We start from the raw sequence: 27,658 nt of genomic DNA, 5'->3' as shown, positions 1-27,658 counted from the left end.
GGAATAAGCGTCTCCTGTATCTGTAACAAGCCATTAGTAATATTTGATCTTTTCATAAATGTTTCAATATGTTATATTATAAGCAATTGCCCTCTCTTGACTTGGGTGGCTGTCATAAATATCAGAGCGTATGAGGCATGAAATCAGGACATTTCTATTTTTCTGTAGAATGCAAATGTTGTTCTAGTCAACTGTATCTTCATAGCAATTTCAAATCAAGCAAATGGTCATAGTACACCATTTGCTTGACTTGTAAGAGAGCAAAGTAGGTTGTCTTTCTACTACTCTATCTACTACTATGTAGCATATTTATTTAGTAACATCTTGCTATAAAAATGTTGAAGAGAGCATCTCATAGGCATAGCATATAATTTGGTGAAGAAGTTGAAAGTCAATAATTTATTGAAAGATCTGGTAACTCCAGATTAATTCTGGGCCAGGCTACACAAGACCGATCCATATTGAGCACATGGGTGATTTAGGGCAGTGCAACAGGTTTTCCCTGCGCAGTATGCCGAGCCAAAGGGGCACCTTCCCACCTCCTTCCCAAAGCCTACTTAGCACTTCGTCAGCTTTGGGAAAGAGGCCAGAGCCCTCTAGGACCCTGCCAGAGCCTTGCGGCTCCTTTCCGAAAACCCAGCACATGAATCTGGGAAGGCTGGCTGACAGGGAACGGAACATCAATTTTTTCCCCCTTACTGCCCCACTGAGGTTTACATCCTTACAGCCCGAGAAGAAAACTAAAAGCCGTTTCAGAATAATTGAAAATATTCGTTCAGTTCAATCCTATGCATGTCTATGCAGAAGTAAGCCTCACTAAATTCAAAGGGCTTACTCGCAGAAAAACGTGCTTAGGACTACAGCCTAGTTGTTGGGTATTTGGTGGATTAAAAATTGCTTTAGTGTTCATATTTACCTGATGAGTTTTCTAGCCAACATTTATAATAATACTTCAGTGATGAGACTGGTCTGTAAAAGTGTACACTTGTTTGATGTTTTTTCTAGTTTTTGGAATAGACTCCTCCCAGTGCATGTACAGAAGAGGGTTCCTTTGGCCGATCTCATTGGTAGCTTAAGTCAAAGGCTTTACTAAACTATTCTGATTTTGAATTATACATTAATTTAATCTTGCAGTCTGCTCCCTCTCCATGATCTTGCAATCTACACTTTACAAATACATGCATGCAGAGAGTATATTAGGGTTATATTAGAGTAAAAATACCATCCTTTGAAATACCTTTCATTCACTTCTTTTTAGGTATTTTCACACTATCTACTTGGGCATCCGAAGTAGACGGAGTGGTGATAGTGACAGATGGCGCTTTTATTGGAAAATGGTCTATGAGTATGCAGATGTGAGTATGCTGCATTTGCTTGCTACATTTCTAGAAAGTGCCCCACAACTGGTCCTCCAGCTCTGCATTGTTGTACAGACACGTACTCTTCAGGCCCTCCAAGGTAAGGATTTATTTATTTATTGGTCTTAATTAATATGTACAGATAAAACTGTATGCATATATGCAACCTAATGCTATATATATTGAAGTAAAGACCTAAGAATAATTTATTTTTAATGGAGGCTAAAAGAAAGCAAAGGAGAAATACATCAAGCTTCTGCCAAGCTGTTATTAATGTGTTTTGGATTTAACAAACTTAAATAATCCAATTTTCCTACACAAAAAGGCCAGGGTTTAAAGGGGAAATCCAGACCAGAAATGCAGTTCCCTGTATGTATGGGTGGTAAATGCTAGCAGCCTTTATGTTGTAATCATGAGAGGCAATGTGCTTTTTTTTACCTTCATTCTGGATCAATGAACGCAAGTTGGATTTGATGACTCCCAGGGTCCCTTCCAACTCTACAGTTCTATAATTCTGTGTTTTTAAGTGTTGTGAAAGTAGGAGACAGTGTAGCATTTAGGTTGAAGAGTGAGCTCTTATTCCACAGTACAAAACAAGACATGATGCTGCCAGGTCAACAAAAAAATGGCACATCTGTAGATATGCTACCAGGCTGGAAGCATGGGATGAACATTGGGGTTAGTAAAGAGGGCTAACCAAAATGAGCCAAAGCTGATAGTTGCTGATAGTTACTCAAAGAGCTTGCTTACCAACTAGGCTGTGTGACATCAGTGCCAGGATCCATCTTTAGTAACAATTTGCAACTTTCATTGTGTCGCCAGGTCAAAAGAAGCACATGACATGATATTACCAAGGATTCTGTGAATTTGACATTCAACCTAGATTCCATTCTGTTGTAATTGCTTATTCTCATGGCCATTTTCAGACATTATTAAAAGTTTATTCTTGCTGCCATTTAAGACTTTATTAAAGGCAGGGTTCCTGATTGCATATACAATTCATGGCTGTCTGTAACCAAATCATTCTACCCCAAGTCCCTCCAAAATAGACCCGCTTTGGCTAAGGACTCAGCTGACTCCAGTGTACAGCCCAAATGTCTATTGATCTAACAATCTCCTTTTATAAAATTCCAAAATCTCATCTTCAAAAACTTTATTTAGTAACATTATTGCATTTCTTTAAATATGGGCATAATAAAGTACAAAATGTCCTACGCTGGCTAGAAGCAGTATATGCTCATTCTGAAGTGGTATATTCTTCTGTCTGGTAGATTTACAAATGCAGGCATTCTTGCTGCAGACACTATACCACAGAAACAGTATGCTTGTAGTTGTGATGTACCCTGGCAATACTATAGCCCAGTTCGTTCACCTTTATTCTGTGAATCGTTTTGTTCTAGGATATCCTTAATAATTGTCCTTTTAAGAAAGACTTCTTAATGAACATACATATTACTAATTGTATGCCAGTGCCTTGTACAGGAAAAGACTGATATACATGACACTACACACTTTTCTTTCAGAATGGGACATACATTCCTCTTAAGATTGTTCCAAGCCTTCTACTTGAACTATTTTTAATGATAACAACAACAACAACAACTTATTTATACCCCGCCGATCTGGCTGGGTTTCCCCAGCCACTCTGGGCAGCTTCCAACAAAAGTCTCCAAAGATCTCCTGGATTTAAAATAATGCTCCATTCTAGCAATATTTCTGATAGCCATGCATATCAACATAATCCCCCCAATTAAAAAAACCTAACAACTTCTGCATGTCAAGTTGTTTCAGATATGTTTTGAATATGAGCTACTTTAGTTTTGCTAAAAACTTAGTAAATCTTAGAGGTAGACTAACCACATTATAATTATGATTATGATTCCCAGGCCATCTGGCTGGGCTTCATATTCATATAGGTGATAATGCATACATGATAATCTTTTCTATTTTAAATGAATACACAAACACTCTCAAATATATACCGTATTTTTCGCCCTATAGGAAGCACTTTTCCCCCTCCAAAAATGAAGGGGAAATGTGTGTGCGTACTATGGGGCGAATGCAGGTTTTCGCTGAAGCCTGGAGTGCGAGAGGCGTCGGTGCGCACCGACCCCTCTCGCTCTCCAGGCTTCAGGAAGCTATCCACAAGCCTCGCGTGCCTGGCGGGAGGTCCTGCCAGGCGCGCGAGGCTTAGGGCGGCAGCTTGCAGCCCGAAGCAGGGGGCGAGCTGCGGAGCCCGCCCCCTGCTTCGGGCAGATGTCGGCAAGCCTCACGCGCCCAGCAAGGCTTGGGGTGGCAGCCTGTTCTGGGGGCTAAGGTCGGGGGAAGCTCAGGCTTCCCCCGCACCAGCTCCCATGCCTGGGGGGAAAATAATTTTTCCCCTTTATTTCCCCCCTCCAAAAAAAACCTAGGTGCATCCTATGGGGCGGTGCGTCCTCTGGGGCGAAAAATACGGTACATTTCCATCCATAACAAGTTGCTTATAATGGCTCGTTGGGTTATTATGTTTGGGTTGCCATTAATTATGCCAAATGATATCAGTGAGTAAAAAACCTAAGCCACCAAAGATTTGTATGTAGGTGGATTTGCATGTAGGTTGTTTCTTTGTGAATCAGATTCTGTAAGTTAATTTTAGGTGCCACACAAGGCAGCAGAAAATATTGGAAGGAATACACCTTCCAATAAAAAACACTCTCTGAGAGCACTCTCTGCAGAGGAATGAGAATCTAATATGTTAGTGAATAGGAAGTAGTAAATATAACAAATACTGGGATGGGGGGAATGGGGTGCCAAAGATTTTAAAAACTAACTTCAATCCTTTTTTTTTAAGGCAAAAGTTGTGAAAAATTCTGCCCCTAGCAAACTTCTACTTAAGAATTGAGCATAATGATGATTCAGTGCAGTTCCTCAGATAATGTAACATTTAGGAGGGGCAGCTTACAGAAACATAGGGCTGCATAAATGGTACTTAATTTCTCACAGCTGTGCTTTGCTACAGCTGATTTTATTTTTAAATCCCATGGCATAGCCTGTTACGTTTCTTCACAGTGAACTGTCAGTTGGGGGGGTGGGAGGGTGGCATCTTTGCTATGCCTATTGTTTCCGTGATCAATACACATCCTTTTAATTTTCTTCAGAAGCTAGTGGCATGACAATACTTATTTAGCAATTTGTTCTCTGCTGCTGAGAAGACTAGTTATCAAGTAGATGTGATATGTCAGAGTCTCTGAACACAATTATTTACCACATAAACAATAGATTTATGATGCAGGTAAATAACAATGGGATTGTTTTATAATGAAAATGAAACTAGTTGAGCAAATAATACATTTTACTGGCTACTGTGTATGGTGTTCACCTTGTCTCACACAGCTTCAGTCTCTTGAATGAAGCTGAGAATAATTTTAAAAATCCAAAACAATTTTCTAAATCTCATTGTGACATACTTCTGAGTAAGCAGGGATAAAATTATGCAGTGCCACCTTTTTATCCTATGAAATTTGTAAGAATTGACTTCTTTTCTGAACCAAAGTGCTACCGCTATAAATATATTTAAAAAAACCCTTTAATCCACATTTGCTTCAATAATAGTAATAATATACAGATATTTTGTTCCCACTGGTCTTGGTGGCTTGTTTTTGGTGTCATAGTTGCTGTGTGCCTGGTTATTTCTTCTACCTGTTGCCTCAGTCATGATGCTTTCAGTTCCATCTGTCATAAATGATTAAATGCCAATAATACTGAGCTCCTGAGAAGGCAGAACATTCACTTTTTAAAGACAGATGGGTCAGTAAGGTTCCAGGCTTGGTTTGGCTTCTTATTTAACAAGTTTAAATTTAGAAAGATTGGTTAAAATACTTAACACAGAGCTGAATTTCATAGCTTGATAGTAGCCTTGTTCAGGTGTTATTCATCAGTTTCTCCATGTGTGCTGTCCCTCCTTGCTCCCCTCCCCCAAGTTGAGTGGGAAGGTCTGAAAGAGAATTCTACTCATGTTTGAACCAACATACTAACAAGCTTCCATTATTTGGAACCCTGTGTTATCAAAGTTCCCAATCATGGAGAGGCTTACAAATGCAAATCCCTGAACACACTGTTAAGAACTTCTTGTTCAATACTGGGAAAGCCAGGGGTTGAGTGGGTAGGAATTGCATACACAGGAATGTTGGGCCTGGGGCTGGCATGCATATCCTAATCACCAAAAGCTCACTGTAATTGGATACCACACACAGGAGGATTGCCTGAATTGGAACTTTGTACCTTTGAAACCATTAAACATTCTGAAACTGGCACAGACCTTGCTGGTATGACCATTGCACCAATTTGCCCATGTTACACCAGAGGATCTTTTACAGAATCAAAGCCTTTTCTTTTCCAGAAGAAACTTAAAGATGTGCATGTTAAAGTCTGGCCTCAGCTACTTACCATAGGACTAGAACCAAGAACAGCTTGGTTTAAGATCTGGAACCTATCCAGCTAAAAATTAGAGGTTTCTCAAATATGTTTTTAGCAGAGAAGCTCAAAAACTGCCAGGCTGTGAACAGATATTGAACAATGCTGTGATCAGATTTTGGCTCATTGATCTTTGTAGCCTCTTGTGCTTGAAGAATGTACATGAAGAAGAGACATAATAAAATATCTTTCTCATCTTGTTTAAATGATAGCTCTGGATTAATCAGAATTTATGCAAAACTGTCTATTTGGCAGTCAATCAGACAAAAGAAATATAATTCATAAACTGGAACAATGTTTTCATTGCTTTTGGGGTTGCTGTTTCTTGCATCCTTCAGATCTTCTGGGGTTATAGTCTGAAAATATATTCTGAGTGTATATTTTTCCATTGTTATTATGTTTCGTCTTCAGGAGAGGAAAAGTGAATTATTGTAAATGGTAAGCTTTATTGCGAAGGGACGACTGCCTTTCCTCAAATGTTCATGAGCATGATTTAAAACAGGGCTAACCCTTCCTTTGACTCAGTGATAAAAACCCATGCTGTGCATGTTAATGATCCCAAGGTTCAAACCCTTGCATATACAGGTAGGACTGAGAGAAATGCTAGAGAACCATGGCTAGTTAGTACATTGACAGCACTGAGCTCAATTATCTGACTTCTTGCACAGCTTCCTGTGTTCCTAATTTGGCAGATTCCTATGTTGCTAATACTTGTAGTTAAGCAGTTTGCATTGTATTTTGTTTATGAACAGTTAATTAGAGTTGAAGCAGAATGCAACCTAAGCCACATCCAACCACAAATGTTTCTTAAAGGATATCTACATTTGAGAGTCATTGCCCTTTCAGAGTTTGCAGTCAAGGCAGGGAGGAGGACTACATGTTTTGTAGTTCTATGCATCTACATGTTTTGTAAAGGTTACATTTACATGATGTATATCCTGCACTTTGTGAATATGAGTTTTTCTAATCTGAGAATCCCCAGACTCAGAGCCAGATTATTGTTGTATACTTTGCATACCTGTTTTTAAAAGTTCAAGTAAACTGCAGCAATCGATTAGCATGACCATGTTTTTGTGCTGTCTGAATAATGCAGACCACACTAGCAAAAAAATAGACAATGTAGAGTGGTACTTCGGTTTTTGCATGTCTCCATTAACAAACATTTTGGTTTTCGAATGCTGTAAACACGGAAGTAAATGCTTCGGTTGTCAAACATGCCACACGGCTTCCACTGAGTGCAAGATCCTGAGGCCTAGCTGTCAGCTATTGAGTTTTTGGTTTTCGAACGTTTCAGAACTCGAACGGTCTTCCAGAATGGATTACGTTCGGAAACCAAAGTACTACTGTACACATAATGATTTGTTTGTCAGTACATTTATATCTTATTTTTCTATGTAGTAGTGTTCAAAGCCCCTTCATGGATCACTGCCTTGCCGTGGCGAAGGGGCTTGAAGAACTCAGAGAAGCTATGAACTATGCCGAGCAGGGCACCCAAGATGAACAGGTCATAGTGGAGAGTTTTGACCAAACGTGATCCACCTGGAGGAGGAACCGGCAAGCCACTCCAGTATCCCTGCCAAGAAAACTCCATGGACAAAGACAACAGGCATATAAAAGATATGACGCTGGAAGATGAGCCCCTCAGGTCGGAAGGCGTCCAACATGCTACTGGGGAAGAGCGGAGGGCAAGTACAAGTAGATCCAGAGCTGATGAAGCGGCTGGGCCAAAGCCGAAAGGACGCTCAGTTGCGGATATGCCTGGAAGCGAAAGGAAAGTCCAATGCTGTAAAGAAAAATATTGCATAGGAACCTGGAATGTAAGAACCATGAACCTGGGTAAGTTGGATGTGGTCAAAAGTGAGATGGCAAGAATAAATATTGACATCCTGGGCATCAGTGAACTAAAATGGACAGGAATGGGTGAATTCAGTTCGGATGACCATCATATCTACTACTGTGGGCAAGAAACCCGTAAAAGAAATGGAGTGGCCCTCATAGTCAACAAAAGAGTGGTGAAAGCTGTACTGGGATGCAATCTCAAAAATGATAGAATGATCTCGATACGAATCCAAGGCAGACCTTTTAACATTACAGTAATCCAAGTTTATGCACCAACTACTTGTGCTGAAGAAACTGAAATTGACCAATTCTATGAAGACTTACAAGACCTTATAGAAGTGACACCAAAGAAGGATGTTCTTCTCATTATAGGGGATTGGAATGCTAAAGTAGGGAGTCAAGAGATAAAAGGAACAACTGGCAAGTTTGGCCTTGGAGATCAAAACGAAGCAGGGCAAAGGCTAATAGAGTTCTGTCAAGAGAACAAGCTGGTCATCACAAACACGCTTTTCCAGCAACACAAGAGACGACTCTACACATGGACATCACCAGATGGGCAGCATCGAAATCAGATTGATTATATTCTCTGCAGCCAAAGATGGAGAAGCTCTATACAGTCAGCAAAAACAAGACCTGGAGCTGACTGTGGCTCAGATCATCAGCTTCTTATAGCAAAATTCAAGCTTAAAATGAAGAAAGTAGGAAAAACCACTGGGCCGGTAAGATACAATCTAAGTCAAATCCCTTATGAATACACAGTGGAAGTGAGGAACAGGTTTAAGGATTTAGATTTGGTGGACAGAATGCCTGAAGAACTATGGATGGAGGCTCGTAACATTATACAGGAGGCAGCAACGAAAACCATCCCAATGAAAAGGAAATGCAAGAAAGCAAAGTGGCTGTCCAATGAGGCCTTACAAATAGCGGGGGAGAGAAGGCAAGCAAAATGCGAGGGAGATGGTGAAAGATACAGGAAATTGAATGCAGATTTCCAAAGAATAGCAAGGAGAGACAAGAAGACCTTCTTAAACGAGCAATGCAAAGAAATAGAGGAAAGCAATAGAATGGGAAGAACCAGAGATCTGTTCAAGAAAATTGGAGATATGAAAGGAACATTTCGTACAAAGATTTCCATAATAAAGGACAAAAGTGGAAAGGACCTAACAGAAGCAGAAGACATCAAGAAGAGGTGGCAAGAATACACAGAGGAATTATACCAGAAAGATATGGATGTCTCGTACACCCCAGGTAGTGTGGTTGCTGACCTTGAGCCAGACATCCTGGAGAGTGAAGTCAAATGGGCCTTAGAAAGCACTGCAAATAACAAGGCCAGTGGAAGTGATGGTATTCCAGCTGAACTATTTAAAATTTTAAAAGATGATGCTGTTAAGGTGCTACACTCAATATGCCAACAAGTTTGGAAAACTCAGCAGTGGCCAGAAGATTGGAGAAGATCAGTCTACATCCCAATCCCAAAGAAGGGCAGTGCCAAAGAATGCTCCAACTACCGCACAATTGCACTCATTTCACACGCCAGTAAGGTTATGCTTAAAATTCTACAAGGAAGGCTCAAGCAGTATGTGGACCGAGAACTCCCAGAAGTGCAAGCTGGATTTAGAAGAGGCAGAGGAACCAGAGACCAAATTGCAAACATGCGCTGGATTATGGAGAAAGCTAGAGAGTTCCAGAAAGACATCTACTTCTGCTTCATTGACTATGCAAAAGCCTTTGACTGTGTCGACCACGGCAAACTATGGCAAGTTCTTAAAGAAATGGGAGTGCCAGATCACCTCATCTGTCTCCTGAGAAATCTCTATGTGGGACAAGAAGCTACAGTTAGAACTGGATATGGAACAACTGATTGGTTCAAAATTGGGAAAGGAGTACGACAAGGCTGTATTTTGTCTCCCTGCTTATTTAACTTATATGCAGAATTCATCATGCGAAAGGCTGGGCTGGATGAATCCCTAGCCGGAATTAAGATTGCCGGAAGAAATATCAACAACCTCAGATATGCAGATGACACAACCTTGATGGCAGAAAGTGAGGAGGAATTAAAGAACCTTTTAATGAGGGTGAAAGAGGAGAGCGCAAAATATGGTCTGAAGCTCAACATCAAAAAAACGAAGATCATGGCCACTGGTCCCATCACCTCCTGGCAAATAGAAGGGGAAGGAATGGAGGTAGTGAGAGATTTTACTTTCTTGGGCTCAATGATCACTGCAGATGGTGACAGCAGCCACGAAATTAAAAGACGCCTGCTTCTTGGGAGAAGGGCAATGACAGGCCTAGACAGCATCTTGAGAAGTAGAGACATCACCTTGCCAACAAAGGTTCGTATAGTTAAAGCTATGGTTTTCCCAGTAGTGATGTATGGAAGTGAGAGCTGGACCATAAAGAAGGCTGATCGCCGAAGAATTGATGCTTTTGAATTATGGTGCTGGAGGAGACTCTTGAGAGTCCCATGGACTGCAAGAAGATCAAACCTCTCCATACTGAAGGAAATCAACCCTGAGTGCTCACTGGAAGGACAGATTGTGAAGCTGAGGCTCCAGTACTTTGGCCACCTCATGAGAAGAGAAGACTCCCTGGAGAAGACCCTGATGCTGGGAAAGATGGAGGGCACAAGGAGAAGGGGACGGCAGAGGACGAGATGGTTGGATAGTGTTTTCGAGGTTACCAGCATGAGTTTGACCAAACTGCGGGAGGCAGTGGAGGACAGAGGTGCCTGGCGTTCTCTGGTCCATGGGGTCACGAAGAGTCGGACACGACTAAACGACTAAACAACAACAACAGTGTTCAAAGAGAATAACAGAAAGATTCATAAAACAATACAATATTGTTAAAAAAAAATAGAAAAAGAACCACAGATATCAACGAACTCAAGAAAAAATAAGCAGTGGCTTTTACAATGATAAGGATTCACAATTTGCACATCAGTAATAATTTTCTTGGTTTAAGTTATAAACAGAAAACAATTTTCCGGGACAAGGGAGTTTCCCTCTAGCTTTTCATTTCTAATATTCCTCATATTTCCAAACTTCAGCAAAATCACTTGGTTCCCTATACATAGTACGAGAACACTATCCAAGTTATTCCTATGAGTCACCTACTTTACCTCTTCTGTGCTTCCCCCTCCTGCTGTGTCTGTCCTTAACAATCTGTTCACCATGCATAATCAGTTAATGAAGTGGTTATTTATGCTCTATTCAAACTTCACGACAAACAATGCAATATAGAAAATGTGTATTGGTGAATTATATATTGTAAATGGGAGTTATAGCAAAGCCCTTCTTTGCTATAGGGGTAAAGGGACCCCTGACCATTAGGTCCAGTCATGGCCGACTCTGGGGTTGCGGCGCTCATCTCACTTTATTGGCTGAGGGAGCCGGCGTACAGCTTCCGGGTCATGTGGCCAGCATGACTAAGCCACTTCTGGCGAACCAGAGCAGCACACAGAAATGCTGTTTACCTTCCCGCTGGAGCGGTACCTATTTATCTACTTGCACTTTGACGTGCTTTCGAACTGCTAGGTTGGCAGGAGCAGGGACCGAGCAACGGGAGCTCACCCCGTCGTGGGGATTCTAACCGCCGACCTTCTGATCGACAAGTCCTAGGCTGTGTGGTTTAACCCACAACACCACCCACATCCCCAAAATTAGGGATAGAAATACTTTAAATAAATAAGAATTGCCCATACCACAGCTTCCTTTTGGCAGTCCAACTAGTTTCCATTGTTGTAAGATGACCATCGTATGTGCAATTTACATGGTCTCCCCTATGCTAAAGTTCCTATTTCTGAAGTGAAGCTATTTTTGTTTAATTTTTTAAAAAAGGCATGGAAGACAAACAAAAGTGGAAGTTCAAATGTATTACAGTTGGTTTGACCTTTTACCAACCAATGACCTTATTCAAGTCACTGCTTTTTCTCTGACTGGATATAACATACTTTTTTATTTTACTGCTTCTGCTTTATTGGTACTAAAAATAACTACCAGGAAAGGTATCAGTACTTTTTACTGTCTCTGCTGCCAGGAAGAGAGAAAGCAGGCCAAATGACTTGGAAGTTAAGAGGACATTGAAAATGGCATCTTTTATTACAGAATGTTCTCAGCTATTGTAATTCCAGCTAGCATGCCCTCTGGCTGATCAGCTGGGGCCGAAAGCAGCAAATGGCCACCTCTGCAAAGTGGTGTGAGAGAGAGGAGGAGAAGCCTCCTGCCCTACTAAGCCAACAAGTGTCTTTGAATGCAGCTGAGGAAAAATGCACCCCTTCCCATCTTTGCATGAGAAAGGCCCAGTGATGTCTGTGTCCCATAACGTATGCCAGATTTGACAGCAGCATGTCCACAAGCCACTTTCTGCCTTTACAGTCTCTGCCACGTACCTGTTCAGTGCAATTTGGTAATTTGCCTCCCTTAACATGGGATACTGCTTTAGAATGTACTAAGACAGGCCTCTTGCCTACGGCAGCTGCTGCTGTGCTCAATATGTTGCGGGGGGACGCTGGACTGAAGGTGGTGGATTCTTCCTCATTGGATATTTCTAAACAGAGGGCGGCTATCTGCCAGGGAATCTTCTGTTGTGACTCCTGTATTGCAGGGGATTGGCCTAAACAACAACAGCAGCAACAATTTTATTTTTTATACCCCACCCATCTGGCAGGGGATCCTTCCAATGCTCCATTTCTATGATTCTATAACTTCTGCCCCAAAGTCCTGCCCTGTTTATTCCTGCTCAGCAGCAGTGGTCCATGCTTTTTGTTCCACTTTACTGTCTGCTACTGCTGAAGGAACTGTTATGATCTTTATGTTACATGCAACTCAGCCCGCAAAAATGAATGTTTTAAAGAGATATTATGGATATGTCTCTCGTGAAAAACATCCAGTTGGGGAAAGGAAGTGGTTTGGATCTGTTCTACTTTCAAGAGTACATTGCAGTTTGTTTTAAAAAATAAAAATTAAATTTTACATCCACTAGGAATTTGCACCACAGTAAAGTCTTTGAAAGCAAAGGTACAGAGGGACTCTGAGCCATGATGGAGCCATGTTGCCATGTTCTTTGCATATTCTTGCACCTGGTTAGCATAGTGTAGCTGTATTTAATGCAGTGGCAGTATACTTCAGATTTACAATTACGTAAGTGAAGGAAGAATAATCTTTTCAGGCTCTTTATGCATCAGCTCCAGATGGGAGTTCAGAGGACACATAATGGATAGAATTGAATTGATATCTAAACATTTTTTTAGCTTAAAATCAAAGAGATTCATAGGCAAAGCTTACAATATAGAGCTGATTGCAATACAACAGGCTGTGCTAAGTGCTGCCAAGGATATGGTTTTGTCAGCGTTTTAATTCCCAGCTAGTTTTCAATTACTTCTAACATCTGTTTTGTTTTTGTTTTTTAAAATCACTTCTAGATGGTGATTGAGGAAACAGGGGTTTTGAGGCTTGCAATCCATTTTTAAAAAAGCTTGTGCATTCAGAAGAAAAGGAGAAAATGTAGCTTCTGTTTCAATCAGCAGAAAATGTTTTCTGTCACAGTCTTCTTACAAAGATAATACCCTGCTGTATATCATTCATGCAAAGATCAAGCGATCTAAGGGTAGAAGCTGAATATGGCTAGGAAAACCCCTGTAAGAAACTTGAGAACCTTTATGATGGAGATCAATAAAAAAGAGCACAAGGCTTCAGTTGACAAAAATGATAATACAGAATAAAAACCATGGGATGTTTGTTCTGCTTTTAAGTAAGTAAAAAAGAAAAAGAAAAAGAAAGAAAGGGCCATTTCATTAAAGCAAAAAATAGCAAGTTAAGAAATGAGAGAGAGAGAATATTTCCTCCATATAGCAACATACCCATGAAGCTTGATAATCATAGTATTATAGTTTATTATCTCTGAAATACTATTATGTTAGGAATGGACAATCATAATTGAGAACCAAGCAGAGTATGACAATGGAATTAAGAAATATGAGTTGGAGAGACAATTTTTCTTTCATCAGCTGTTCCCTGGAGTGTCACAGCATTTGGCCAGTATACACTATACTGGATTTCTCTCAAATTTAGTCAATCTATGTTATTGCAACATTATTTGTGGCATCTAGTACTAATGGCTACTAGCAAGGTCACTGCAATAGATAAGTCATTGGTCTGATCAATGCCTGCTTTGCAAAGTGCTGAAATGCTGATTAACAACCTTTCTCATATGTGTGCAGTAAAGGTAAAGGTAAAGGCAAAGGGACCCCTGACCATTAGGTCCAGTTGTGGCCGACTCTGGGGTTGCAGCACTTATCTCGCTTTATTGGCCAAGGGAGCCGGTACAGCTTCCAGGTCATGTGGCCAGCATGACTAAGCCACTTCTGGCGAACCAAAGCAGCACACGGAAATGCCGTTTACCTTACCGCCGGAGCGGTACCTATTTATCTACTTGCACTTTGACGTGCTTTCGAACTGCTAGGTTGGCAGGAGCATGGACCGAGCAACGGGAGCTCATTCACAACTGGACTTGACTATCAGGGGTCCCTTTACCTTTACCTTTATGTCCCGCTCAATATTGGCCAATATTAATCTCTTAATTTATGCGATCTATAGCAAGTACAAATAATCTCCACCTTCTGAAGATATACAAAATCCAATAGTGGCTGGCTGCCAGAATGCAGAATTGTTATAGTATTAGCCCTACAGAGCATGACACTTCTCTTCAAATGTATGGTGATAATTGAATAGCTAATGCATCTTATCTTTAGTCATTCCTCTTCATGGCTTGCATACATACTCATTTGCACCTACCCACAAGTGTTACCATGTAAATTAGCTCTTGGCTATAAGCTGTAAAGTGATGATTTATAGTTTTAGCTTAGTATAGCACCTACATCAAGCATTAGTATTACAAATGATCACCGCTGAAGCCTTATCAAATACAGTGGTACTTCAAGTTACAGAAATATTACCTCGGGTTAAGAACTTTGCTTCAGGATGAGAAATAGAAATAGCGCAGCAGCAGTGGGAGGCCCCATTAGCTAAAGTGGTGCTTCAGGTTAAGAACAGTTTCAGGTTAAGAACGAACCTCCGGAACGAATTAAGTATGTAACCAGAGGTACCACTGTAAATCACTTAATGTACCACATTTTAGTATTTGTGCAGAATTCAGTTCTTACGCAATGCTGCGGTATATAGTCTATATGTAAATTGGCTGAGACTGAGAGTAGGAAGAAGAAGTAGGTAGCATATCTCTATTGTGTATGCTGTAGTGCTGTTTATCAATTAATTTTTTAAAAAAATGACTAATTTGAGGAACAGAGATGAGTTCAAAGGCTGAAATAATAGAAAAGTAAAAGGTTGCATCCAACATTGCATCAGTGGCTTTCCACTCATGTAATGGGACTCCACCTTCCTCTCTTCTCCCTGCATGCCATCAAAATCTGCTCTGAAGACAACGCCTACTCTCTGGAGCATATTTTGTGGGTGCGGAGAGGGCATTAATCACAACATGCTGGGAAGTGAGGAGAAGGAAACTGATGCATTGGGGCATAAAGTTTGTTCTTATATTGATTTATCAGGCCAAGAGATGTACATCTGAACCAGGCCCTGTTTTCTAATTTAATATCTCAGATCACAGAAAAGTACTACCCTAAATCCTAATTAAATTTCTCCACAGGTTCTTTATTTAGTGGTTTGCAGGGACAGATTGCACCTTTAATAACACTTAAAAAAACCACACACCTCTGTTCACAGCATTAAGTCATATCTCTTCATTGTTCTAAGCTGTATTATCCACAGTCACAGTCAGGTTCAGGGTTTCATTCAAGAATATAAATTAAAATTAACTGAAAGTCTTGAATCTCAGTTTTGGTCCCATGGAGCAGAATTAATTTTCCTTGGTTAAAGGTTTTTGTTGTTTTCTTGCTAAACTAAAACAACAAGAGGATTTAAATAGACATTGAAATGCAGAGCGCACAAACTACAATAAAATATGCTGTAGCTTCTTTTCTCGCTAGTACCGTGAAGTAACAAAGCCGGAGCACATTTCATGGCTCATTTTGACTGCAAGACACCAGTTTTTTGTTCAACAGAGAGCCAACCTAGGTATTTACTTAATATGAAGCATGCATCTACATACCTTGTTTTTCCTGAAATAGTTACAGGTGCATGAGAGCCTGAACCTTACTAGGAAGACAGCATGTGGGAAGGAGATACTTATCTATTCACTGCTCTCTCACACACATTCTTTATTTCAGTCCAAAGACCCACAGAAACATTTTCAAAAGCAAAATAAGACAGAAATACAGGGAAAAGGTTCCAAGGCGGTTGCTATGTTTTATCCAGAGCTTGTAGGTTTCTATTCACTTCTCTGCCATGATAAGAATCAAGATTATCTCACATGGCTAGGAGCCTTAAAAAAAATGAGGACATTGCTGCCCTGTCCCCACCCCCACCTTGGCCACATGACTGAGCTGAACAGGGTTTAGAATAAGTGTAAATCTCTCCTTGCTCCATCCCACCATGTTCCTAGAATGCCCTTTGGGAGGACTTATGCTGGTGTAAGTTCTGCCAGCTGAGCCCTGGCTGAGCTGAGAAAGCCCAAGATCTGCCTAATTCTGACTCTCTCATCTCAGCAGATCTTGTGTTTGGCTTGATCTGTAGGTCGCAAGTACAATTTGCAAGAATCCGTCATCTTTTAAAAGTAGGGTTGGAACTGGCCCCTTGCATATATTGCTCAATTCACTTCTTCCCTCTGTTTGCTGTTTTCTGCTTTGCTTATGCAACAATTTGAGGTGTTCATAGTTTGTTTTGTTTTAGGCAATAGGACTTGATGCACACACACATGTTTGCCTTGTCGTCCTCCCCCATTTTATCTTTTGTCCAGTTTGGAGCAATTTTTACTCAAGAGCTTTGAGCAAAATGAGGGATGCAAGGATAGTGAATTGAATAATACTGCACAAAATGTTCTCTTTGCTGGTTAGTGAACACAGCATCTTCCTTTAAATCCAGACAGAAAATTGCTAATAGGAACCATTCTGGAATCCTGAATGGAAAACAAGTATTTTGAATTGATGGCTTTCTGCGATTTTGCCGTAATAGCACACTTAGGGAAGTCTTTGAAGTGGAATAAAACATTTGATTATTTAAAAACAAACAAACACATAAATAAACCACAGGCCAAATACATTATACCAAATAAGAGTGGCAGCATAATTTCATATTTATCATTTATTAATTTATAAGGCTTTTCAGAATAGTCACAACACAAAGTGATGTATAGTCACTAAAATGTATCCTTAATATCAGCACTAGCTGCCCAGTTGCAACCAAACCTGGATCAAGGTTCTTTTATTAATTTACAAAGCGCTGATTGTACCACCAGAACCTTTGTATCCTTCCTTGATAACTGAGATCAACTATGGTTGTTTCCCAACCTGGTAAGGTTCATCTGATACCAACATGAAACTAAGCCTTCAGTGTTATTGGCTATCTTGTAGAATGCTCTTCCAGTAAACATTCAGCAGACATTGTTAGCATTTGTTTGCAAATACTTGCTGAAAACTTTTCTTTGCTGACAATCTTGTGCAGACAACTAAAATAAAATTGTACAGTTCCCTGGTGACCTGTGATGTTCGTGTTTATGTGGTTTATTGTGTTTATGTGTGTATATACCGCTTTTACATTTTTGTTACAAAGTTGCAGTATATAAGCATTTTTATACACAAAGGAGTAAAATAACAACCTGTGAAATACAGCAATAAAATCTCATTGCAATCAGACAAATTAACAGGCTAAAACTATCATTGGACATATGCCCAAAGAGCCAACCTCACGTTTTAATCCTCGAAGATTTTTCTGAAAACGTATGCCTTTATATCTTATTTAAAAGAGGTCAGCAATGAGACTTGCCTGACTTGACCCACAATTGCTCATTCTCACTTTCAAGGCTTAGCTGGCAATTTAAACCAGTCTGCTCTTAATCTGTTTGTTTTTATTATTATTGTAGAAATCTTGGTTTTACTGCATTTTTATTACACCAATTTGTGATTTTTAAATGAAAAGCTGCTTAAAGGCATTTTTTAAAAAATAAATAGAACACAGTAGTTCATATTTCCACCATCACTTCTGTACATTTGCACTTTTTCTGCTTACAGTTTTCTGCAGCTATTAGTGAACGGTTTGATGAGCTCTTGCCTCCAGACAGATTTTAAAAACAAAACAAAAGGAAAGTATTAATACCAAGTAAAGCTATGGTGTGAAATCGTCTGTTCCAGATTTGTTGCTAAAAATAGTTATGAATTGGTAAACGAAAGGCAGGATCTTTCACGGTCCTTGAAATAAATCTAGGTTAGTTTTACCTGCTTACAATTTTTTTACCTGCTTAAAATTAATATTCCTGCTCATCCTGATAAATGAATGGGAAAGAAATGATTGTGGAACTAAAAGAGATCCCAGTTATGTCACAACTAGAGGGGAAAGCATTGTATAATGTAGTGGGCATTTATAAGCAAAACGAATGGAAAAAAATTATTGGGAGCTCATGCACACAGCAATATTCTGCTATACCTAATGACTGGTGCAATGAAATTAGGCACAGGTCTGGGCTTTTAAGCTCCATGTCTAAGTGAGTCCTCTTCGCCACAGCACTTTCCCCAGGAAAACCCATGTTTTACTGCTGAATTGGAGCAAGCAGCAATCCATGGAAAACCCAGTTTTTGTTTGCTCTGATTCAGTAGTAAAATGCGAGTTTTCCTGTGGAAAATGCCAGGACAAAAAACCCCAAAACCCTGATCAGATCAGACATGGAGCTTTAAAGCCCGTCTGGACCTGTGCCTAGAAACATGACACAAAATGAAATTTGGATGTGCCCTAACTACCCACCAGTGCAATATCCATTTGTGCTTTTGTACAGACAAAATCATGAATATATGTTAGGGATGTGTGTGCCATATTTGTGATGTCTTGTACATATTGAGCTCTGCTTTGTGGGCTGATTGAATGTTAGGCTTAACATAAAGTTCCAGTAGAATTTCACTTCGGGGAATTCCTTAGTGGGTGTCCACATAGTAAAGATATGAGCCAGGCATGGAGGAAGGTGTGAAAATTATTGCACTCTGCTTATTAAGAAGCATATAGATTAGTGGAATGGGAGTGTTGTGCTTTCCTAATCATGTTTCAGCAAATAAGAAATTATTAGCATACTTACAGTAAAGTAAGTATTTTGTTTGCTCCCCTCCTTAAGATTCTGATGTCATGCTGTGCTGTTTCCTCTTCTGGTGATTTGTGCTGTATTGTTCTTATTGTATTCTCATTGCTTTCACTGGAAGCACAGTTAGCTGTCTTGAACCTTCTGGAACAATAAGTGCAGGATAAAAGTGATGGTAATCAATCCATTCCAGATCATTTGGTTGACGCATATATATATGGCTTTGGAATGCATCGACTGTTTGTGAATGTCCAATTTCAATATACTATCACACAGAGCATATTCTCTGTTTACCTGTATAGTCGTATCTCTGCTCCCAAACACCTTGGGAGTCAAACGTTCTGGCTCCCAAACAATCGAAAACCGGAAGTGAGTGTTCTAGTTTTCGAACATTCTTTTGGAAGCCGAACGTCCGGCAGGGCTTCCATGGCTTCCAATTGGCTGCAGGAGCTTCCTGCAGCCAATCAGAAGCTGCACTTTGGAAGTCAAACATTTCAGAAGTCGAATGGACTTCTGGAACGGATTCAGTTCAGCTTTCTGATTTACAACTGTATGTGGAATGATCCTGAATCAGGCATTGATAGATTCTGACTACTCTCATCCTGCATGATTACCTCTTCACCAGTTTTTCCTACTTCCACAGGTAGATCTGACACCTGCCAAAAATCCTTACTACAAGGTGCTGTGGTTAGCTTGATCTTATGACTTCAAAGGCACGTCATCAACAATCCTGCTCCACTCATTTAGGTCTGTCCATTGGATATGACTAAGCTGTTAACAAATTTTTAAGGACTGATAATATAGAAACAAAAAATGTCCTTAGCCCAAAAATGAACCGATCAATTAAACTGTTCTGCAGTGCCATCTAGTGGGCCATGCATATAACAATTTTGCCCGGGGGGGGGGGAGGGAATGGATTATGTTACAGTACTAATACTTTCCTCACTTTATTTTAGACCATAGCCCAACCTGGTTAACTTTCATGCACATAGAAATAATTTTCTAAATGATCATCTATATTGCACATATAATACATATGCATTAATTAAATAGTGAGTTTTCTTTCTCTCCCAAACAGTGATTGCAAATGTGTTTATATGTAAATAAAGTAGATTAGCCAAAATGCTGAGTTGCTGAGGTCTGTCACGCGAAATGCGCAAACTCTGCGGATCCCTAAGTGTGCCAGTGTCGGTTGGCGTCGGTCGCTGTGATGTTTAGGCTGAAGAAAGCTTATGAAGCTCCTGAATGATCAACCAGGAGGGAGAGAACATGCCAGTCGGGCATATTTCTCTGCCAGGGTCCTACTCAAGTGTAGACTGAACTACTGACACTCCTTGCAGTGCCCCTGGAATGTCCCCGGATTTCATTTAATGTCCCTGGATTTTTATTTTAAATGTTGTAGATTTATTAGTAGGGAATGAATGTTGCGTGATTGGTTCAGCAGCACAAGACACATCATATGGGGACTTCCGGTGCGGCAAAATGGTGGCCACCATGGCAGCGAGCAGCTCCTCAAGCCAGCCAGAGCCAACTACGCTACTAGGCTGGCTCCGGGCTGCTGAGACTGCCACTGCCACTGCTGAGAGGGAACCGGGGACGCCCAGTGCATCAACTGGGGGAACCGCTGACACCACCCCCCCTCGCAGCCCAAATTGAGCTGGGAGCAAGAGCACCCGGCCGACTGCCCAGAGACGATCCAGGACAGTAAAAATCCTGGAGCCAATGCTGAGAGAAGAAGGTGAGGAGAAAGAGGAAGGAGAAAAAAAGAGAGGAGCCCCAACCTTGCTGCACCACTGAGGAGGAGAGGTAGGAGCACACCGGGAGGGCAAGGATACGTGGCTGAGCCCTGGCCCGGCCCGAGCCTACTCCACGGCTGCTAGCACTCCAAGAGAGCAGGCCAGGGCCCAGAGGAAGGCCGTGCAACAGAGGAGACCACAGAAGAGAAGATATTACTTCTTTTTTTATAAAAAAAAAATGTTTTTAAAAAATATTTTTTCTCTTTTTTAAAAAAAAGTTTCCCCGGAATCTGGTAACCTTAACGTAGAGGAGTTATGATAGCCATCTTCAATTATCTCAAGGGCTGTCACATGAAGGATGGAGCAAGCTTGTCTTCTTCTGCTCCGGAGGCTAGGTCTCGAGCCAATGGCTTCAAGTTACAAGAAAGAAGATCCTGACTAATCACCAGGAATAACTTTCTGATAGTAAAAGCTGTTCAACAGTGGAACAGACTCCCATGAGAGTTAGTGGACTCTCTTTCCACTAAATTTAATGTTTCTACCATTGCACATAAACACTTTAGAAAGAAGGGTATGTATTTCTCTTTTCTTCTCCCATCTCACTTTAATCCTCCTCCCTTGAAGAACTGGGGACTTAAAGATAAACAAAAGGTTGATGTTCCTTTGAAGAGATACTTCAATTCCCCATATCTATAATGTGCTTTCTGATCTGAGTGATCATATTGCTCTTCAAAATGGTAGCTTAATGTCAATAATGAAAGGAATGGGCATTCCTAAAAGACTTTGGGCTCAGATGTCTGCTTTGGAAAGTAAGCTTTGCTAACAGCATGATCATAAACATGCTTACTCAGAACCAAATCCAAAAAGTTCTCTCCCTAAAGTAATGGAAAAAATTCAAGAGTTTGGTCAAGTGGCAGGGTTTAAACTAAACAAAAGTAAGACTAAAATGTTATTTAAAAATATTAAAGAACATGAAAAGAAAGAAATAACAGAAAAGATAGGAATAGCAGCCCATAAAAAAGTAAAGTATTTAGGTGTATGGCTGACAGCAAAAAATATTAATATATATAAGGATAATTATGAAAAAGTTTGGCTAGAAGTAAAAAAGAATCTTGAAATGTGGAATAGGATGAACCTATCCCTTCTAGGAAGGATTGCAGCAATAAAAATGAATGTACTTCCAAGGATGTTATTTCTTTTTCAGACAATACCAATAATAGCAGGGACTGCATGCTTCAAATAATGGCAAAAAGAAATTTCAAAATTTGTCTGGAATGGGGAAAAACCGAAGATAAAAAATAAGATACTTACAGATGTGAAAGTGAGGTGGCTTCTCACTTCTAGATTTAAAATAGTATTATGAAGCTGCAATCCTAATATGCATCCAAGATTGGATCAAACTTGATAGAGAAGAGATAACAGACTTGGAAGGGCATGATAATATGTTTGGATGGCATACCTACCTATGGTATGGGAAAACAAAAATTCATAAAGCATTTCATAATCATATAATAAGAAGAGCATTGTTCAAGGTATGGATAAATATAAAAAACTATTAGAACCTAAAACATCTTGGTGGTTATCACCTATTGAGGCATTATCACTTAAAACATTGGGGGGAAAGGGAGATTGGCCTACATATAGAGAATTGTTAGTAGAACAGGAAGGGAAACTGGAACTGAAAGAATATGAGGAAATAAAGGAACATCTTCAAAGCTGGCTACATCATATGCAGCTAAAAGATATTTTCAAAGAGGATAATAAGAAATGCTTTTCATATATAGTTTCTAAATTCCAAAAGGAAGTAATAGAAGAGAACACAAAATTATTAAAGAAATGTATAATATCCTTCTGGAATGGAAAACGAAAGATGAGGAAGTGAAATCAGTAATGATTAAATGGGCACAAGACATAGGCCACAACATACAATCTGAAGATTGGACAAAACTCTGGAAAGTAAATTTGAAATTCACAGACTGTATATTGTTAAAGGAAAATTATATGAAGATGATGTATAGATCACCGGTGAAGCTGGCCAAAATATATAAAAATAAACAGAGGAAATGTTGGAGATGTAAAGAGGTTGAAGGGACTTTTTATCTTATGTTGTGGGATTGTAAAAAGGTTAAGGTATACTGGGAAATGATTTACAATGAATTTTAAAAAAAGTTTAATATGAAGAAGAGGAGGAGGAGGAGGAGGAGGAGGAGGAGTTTGGATTTGATATCCCGCCTTTTGCTCCCTTTAAGGAGTCTCAAAGCGGCTAACAATCTCCTTTCCCTTCCTCCCCCACAACAAACACTCTGTGAGGTGAGTGGGGCTGAGAGACTTCAGAGAGGTGTGACTGGCCCAAGGTCACCCAGCAGCTGCATGTGGAGGAGCGGAGACGCGAACCCGGTTCCCCAGATTACGAGACTACCGCTCTTAACCACTACACCACACTGGCTCTCAAATGACATTTTTTAAAAAACCAGAAGCCTTCCTGTTGGGCATTTTAGGGCAAGATCTGCCAAAAGAGAAAAGGACACTATTTATGTATGCAATGACGGTGGCGAGAATACTGCTAGCACAGAATTGGAAGACTAGAGAAATTCCAACAAAAGAACTGAAAACTGATGAGTTATGCAGAGATGGTGAAGCTGACACACAGACTTCAGAGAAAGGATAATAGGAACTTTGGAAAAGAGTGGAAACCTTTTATATTATATCTGCAGAAACAAAGGAAGAATATTGATCTGATGGTAGGATTTGAAAAAACATTCACAATTTTATGGATAGAGAATAGGTAATTTAATAAAAGGGTAAAGTATGATATTTGTAGAACATAGCAGAATATATAAGGAGTTAAATAAATCAGAAACGGAAGCTGAGGGAAGTCCAAAAGGGGGAGGGAGAGATGTTTATGTAATCTGTGTGTTATAAGTATATTTGTAAGACAAAAAAATAATAAAAATAAAAAGTGTTCATGCGCTAAAATGCTTTCAGTGTAAAGTGTCCTCCACTCCTCCTCAGAACATTTATGTCTGCTCTAGAGAAAAAAGTAACATTGTCTTTGGGAAGAAGAAAAAGAACTCTCAGGTCTAGTTATGTAACTTTCACTGAACCTTATTTTGTATTGTGTTGACTATCCCTTTGTACATATGTAAAGCTTGTCTGAACACAGAGCCAGGTAGAAGTAAGACATAGGCTCCAAATAATCCCTAGATACTAGTCCAAGCATTAAGGTGACTTGGTTTGCATTGTAGTTTTTTTTCCACTTGTACCAAAAGTGCTTATGTAAAGCTACCAAAATGAATGGGCAGTAGCTAAGGTTTGGGCTTGCACTATTCTTCTCTTCTGTTCAGGCAAAATTGGTGTGCACTGACACAGCTGAAAATATAGTAAAACAGTGCATGAAAATGAAGTCTTTTTGTATATGCATTAGTATTTCATTTTTTCCACCGGTGATTTTTTTTAAAGAAGAAAATGGAAATACAATAAATTCGTCAGTGGGTTAAAAGGCTTTTCCATGTCAGTTTTTAGTTATACGTATGTTTCTGAGCCTTCTGGGATCACTTTATTACACACTTCACTGCTCACTAACAGATTCTTCCCTGCAAAATCAGTGAGAGTGCACTTTATTTATTTATTACATTTATATTCCACGTTTCCTTCAAGGAGCTCCATGAAGCATATGTAGTTCTCCCTATGTTATCCTCACAACAACCCTATGAAGTAGGTTAGGCTGAGAGCAAGTGGTCCCAGGTCACTCAATGAACTTCATAGCCAAGTGGGGATTGAAATAATGGGGTTCCATATCCTTGCCCATCATTCTAACCACTACACCACACTCACTGCTGCTTTGTGCATCCTTGTGTGTACATAATGTCCTGGCACCTCTGATTTTAAAAAAATCAATATGTCAGCACAGTCACACTAGCTAGCTCTATGCCCCATGTCATGCTTTCTGCAGGACCTTCCTCAATACATGCATAGAGCTGCTACAGTGGTTTAGATGCTATCATTTGTTCATTTATTAAATTTATATATTGCCCTTCACCTGAGCATCAAGGAGCAAAGCAGAGCCCAGAAGCATTCCCAGGCTATGTGCCCGGTCATTCAAAAACGCCATCAATAACAGAACACATATTGTCTCCCAGTTCACCTCTTTTACTAACCAATAGCCCCTCTGTCTTGTCTGGATTAGACCTACATGCCTTTCTGCCCCTTTCATTTTCTGCAGGTGAGCCAACCATAGGCACCAACCATAGGCACCCTCAAAATTTCCAATGACCGGCCTGGGCCCCCACAAAGTGTGGCAGCTGGCACACGGGCACACTGCCAGGCATGCACGTGTGATGTCACCACACATGGTGGCGTGTGTGAGTGAAGTCAGCATGTTGTGGGGCTTGGTGATGTCACACCACATACAGACATAAGCCGACACTCCTAGAGCCAACTTAACCTTATGGGAATTAAAACTAAGCACAAACCCAAGACTTCTGTCCTGTAGGCAGTTTATCGAACATGTGATATCACAGGCATTTCTAGGGACCTGAAAAGATTTGAAGGTCAGGCCAGTACCACAAATTTACCCACAGTGTGGCAGCCTCCTCATGCGCAAAGTACCAAAAAGAAAAACAGTTTTCAAAGAGTGAAGTGGCATGACATCTGCAAAATACTCCAATGCAAAAGACCCCAAATACAGCGTCTGCCTTTGTAGTACTAGGAATGATTCTGAATAGCCCCACAAACACAATTGCCCACACTGTCTTTCTAGCTTCAAATGCATGTTGTTACGCTTACAGTTTTTTAAACCAAGGTTTGCTAGTTAATATTTACCTCCCTCCTTGCCCTTAATATTTACTTAAGTTTATTATAGGAGAAGAAAGATACCTCCCTCCTTGCCCTTAATATTTACTTAAGTTTATTATAGGGGAAGAAAGATACCTCCCTCCTTGTCCTGATGCTTGACTTTTTACTCTTTCCTTGTGCTGTCACTGGACCTGTGACAGTTCATTTTCAGGGCTCTCTTGTGCTCCCCAGATCGGATTATTAGACCACTACCTTATGTTACCTTTTTAGCTGTTTTGCTACACCTCTGATTGTGCAAAGTGCTTATAACCTTTTCATTCTTTGGCCAGAGTATCAAGTCTCCTGTGAAATATGTCCTAGGACACATGATTAATCCACCGTGTAGGAGTGAGTTGATGCCTTTACCCCAGATTCAAGTCTCAACAGACTATCATTTGAACCACTGAGGACATTCCATTTAACTTTTTGCCTGCTAGAAGTTGGTGCTGGTGTCCCACATTCATAACATGCATTTAAATACTTACAGCCCACATTTACTCAAAAAATTCAAGGCATTTTGGAACCACCTTAGCAAATGAAACTATGCAATGAATTATCAGAACATGATCCTGTTAAATGGTTTGCTAATTACTGTTCTGATGATGTTTCTTGCAAGACATTCAAATCAATATGCCAGAATATTGAAGTAGATTTCCCCACTCAAAAATGTGGCAATCTGGACTGCACCTTGCCAAAAGTTTCAGATAATTACACCTGCCTGGACTGGTGAAGCAACAAACCTAAGTAACAGACGCTTGCCACATATTACCCAATCTTGGTTTACATAAAGCAAGAATGTCTGGAATGTACATTTGCTATAAAAATTGAGCTGAAGCTCCAATACTTTGGCCACCTCATGAGAAGAGAAGACTCCCTGGAAAAGACCCTGATGTTGGGAAAGATTGAGGGCACAAGGAGAAGGGGACGACAGAGGATGAGATGGTTGGACAGTGTTCTCGAAGCTACCAGCATGAGTCTGACCAAACTGCGGGAGGCAATGGAAGACAGGAGTACCTGGTGTGCTCTGGTCCATGGGGTCACGAAGAGTCGGACACAACTAAACTTCTAAACAACAACAACAACCTACATGAATGCTTTTGACTTTATTAGGAATAAATCCAGTTGAATCATGAAATGGGGGGGAAATGTATACAGAATAGTTTCTAATAATACAACATTCTTATGAGTGACAGTTATCTGGAAGGAAGCTCTAGAGGTCTGTGGTCGTGGTTCCAATTACTCTACAGTTGTCTTTGTAGTATTACGATACTGTACATTTTTGCAGTGGAATGTCATCTTTTATTGGCGCCTGGGGCATGCATGCGCCCACGGCGGGACCAGAGGCTGGGTGCGGAGGGTTAACAAAACCTGACGCACCAGCTGAACCCTTGCCTCTGCCACCAGGTGACACGGGGCACAGAATGTTCATGGGGCTATGGTACACCACCTGCACAGTGGGGAGCGCAACCGGACAATACAACCCTTGGCGAGGGGACCAGGGGTGTGACAACAAGGCCAAGGTCCTGGGCCCAAAGATCCTCAGCGGCAGGTGGGGGTACCTGGTTCGCACCCCCTCAAAACCATGCAGCTGGGTCTATAGCCCCCTTGGCCTTCCCCACACCATACCCCTGTGTGTGTATGTGTGTGTGTGTGTGTGTGTGTGTGTGTGTGTGTGTATTCAAATTTACAAAATCATAAAAAAATTCAATAAATTCCCATGGACTTCCCCCGTCCCCTTCGTTAACTTTCTTCTCCTGCATCTTCCCTGATAATCCAATTCTATTAAATCTCCATTACGACCATAGTCCAATGTTTAACGACAAGTGTCATTCCCATCCTACTAATAATTTTAATTGTTTACAATGATTTTTAAGGCAAATTATATATTTTCCCCATTCCTTATTAAAATTTTGGTCTTCCTGGTTCCTGATTCTTTCGGTCATTTTTGTCATTTTTGCCAATTCTGAGTAGTCCATCAATTTAATCTGCCATTCTTCTCTGGTAGGGCCCATGTTTTCTTTCCATATCTGGGCTAATAGCATCCGGGCAGCAGTGCTTGTGTACATAAAAAGTCTCTTCTGGTCCCTTGGAATTTCGCCACCTACAATTTCTAAAAGAAAATCTTCCATTTTTAAAGAAAAGGTTATTTTAAAAAAATCAGTTCATTATATATCATCTTCCTTTTTTATTTTTTATTTTTACTACCTTACAGATCCACCACATGTGGTAAAAGGTGCCCTCTATTTCCTT

General features: G+C 40.3%; 1 protein-coding gene across 2 annotated transcripts in view; it reads left to right on the top strand.

Annotated features, from left to right (window-relative positions):
• XKR4 (XK related 4) overlaps positions 1-27,658 on the top strand; it is a 134,988-nt gene that overhangs the window by 95,716 nt on the left and 11,614 nt on the right. For both annotated transcript variants that reach the window (XM_083747779.1, XM_083747778.1), the window contains one exon: positions 1,259-1,458. In XM_083747779.1, the coding sequence (XP_083603905.1) occupies positions 1,259-1,458 (200 nt within the window). The remainder of the gene's footprint in view (positions 1-1,258; positions 1,459-27,658) is intronic.

Source organism: Podarcis gaigeae, assembly GCF_964106915.1.
Source record: "Podarcis gaigeae genome assembly, chromosome: 7".
NCBI lineage: Eukaryota > Metazoa > Chordata > Lepidosauria > Squamata > Lacertidae > Podarcis > Podarcis gaigeae.
The sequence above is the reverse complement of the archived record's forward strand: the minus strand, read 5'-3'. Positions and strand labels throughout refer to the sequence as shown.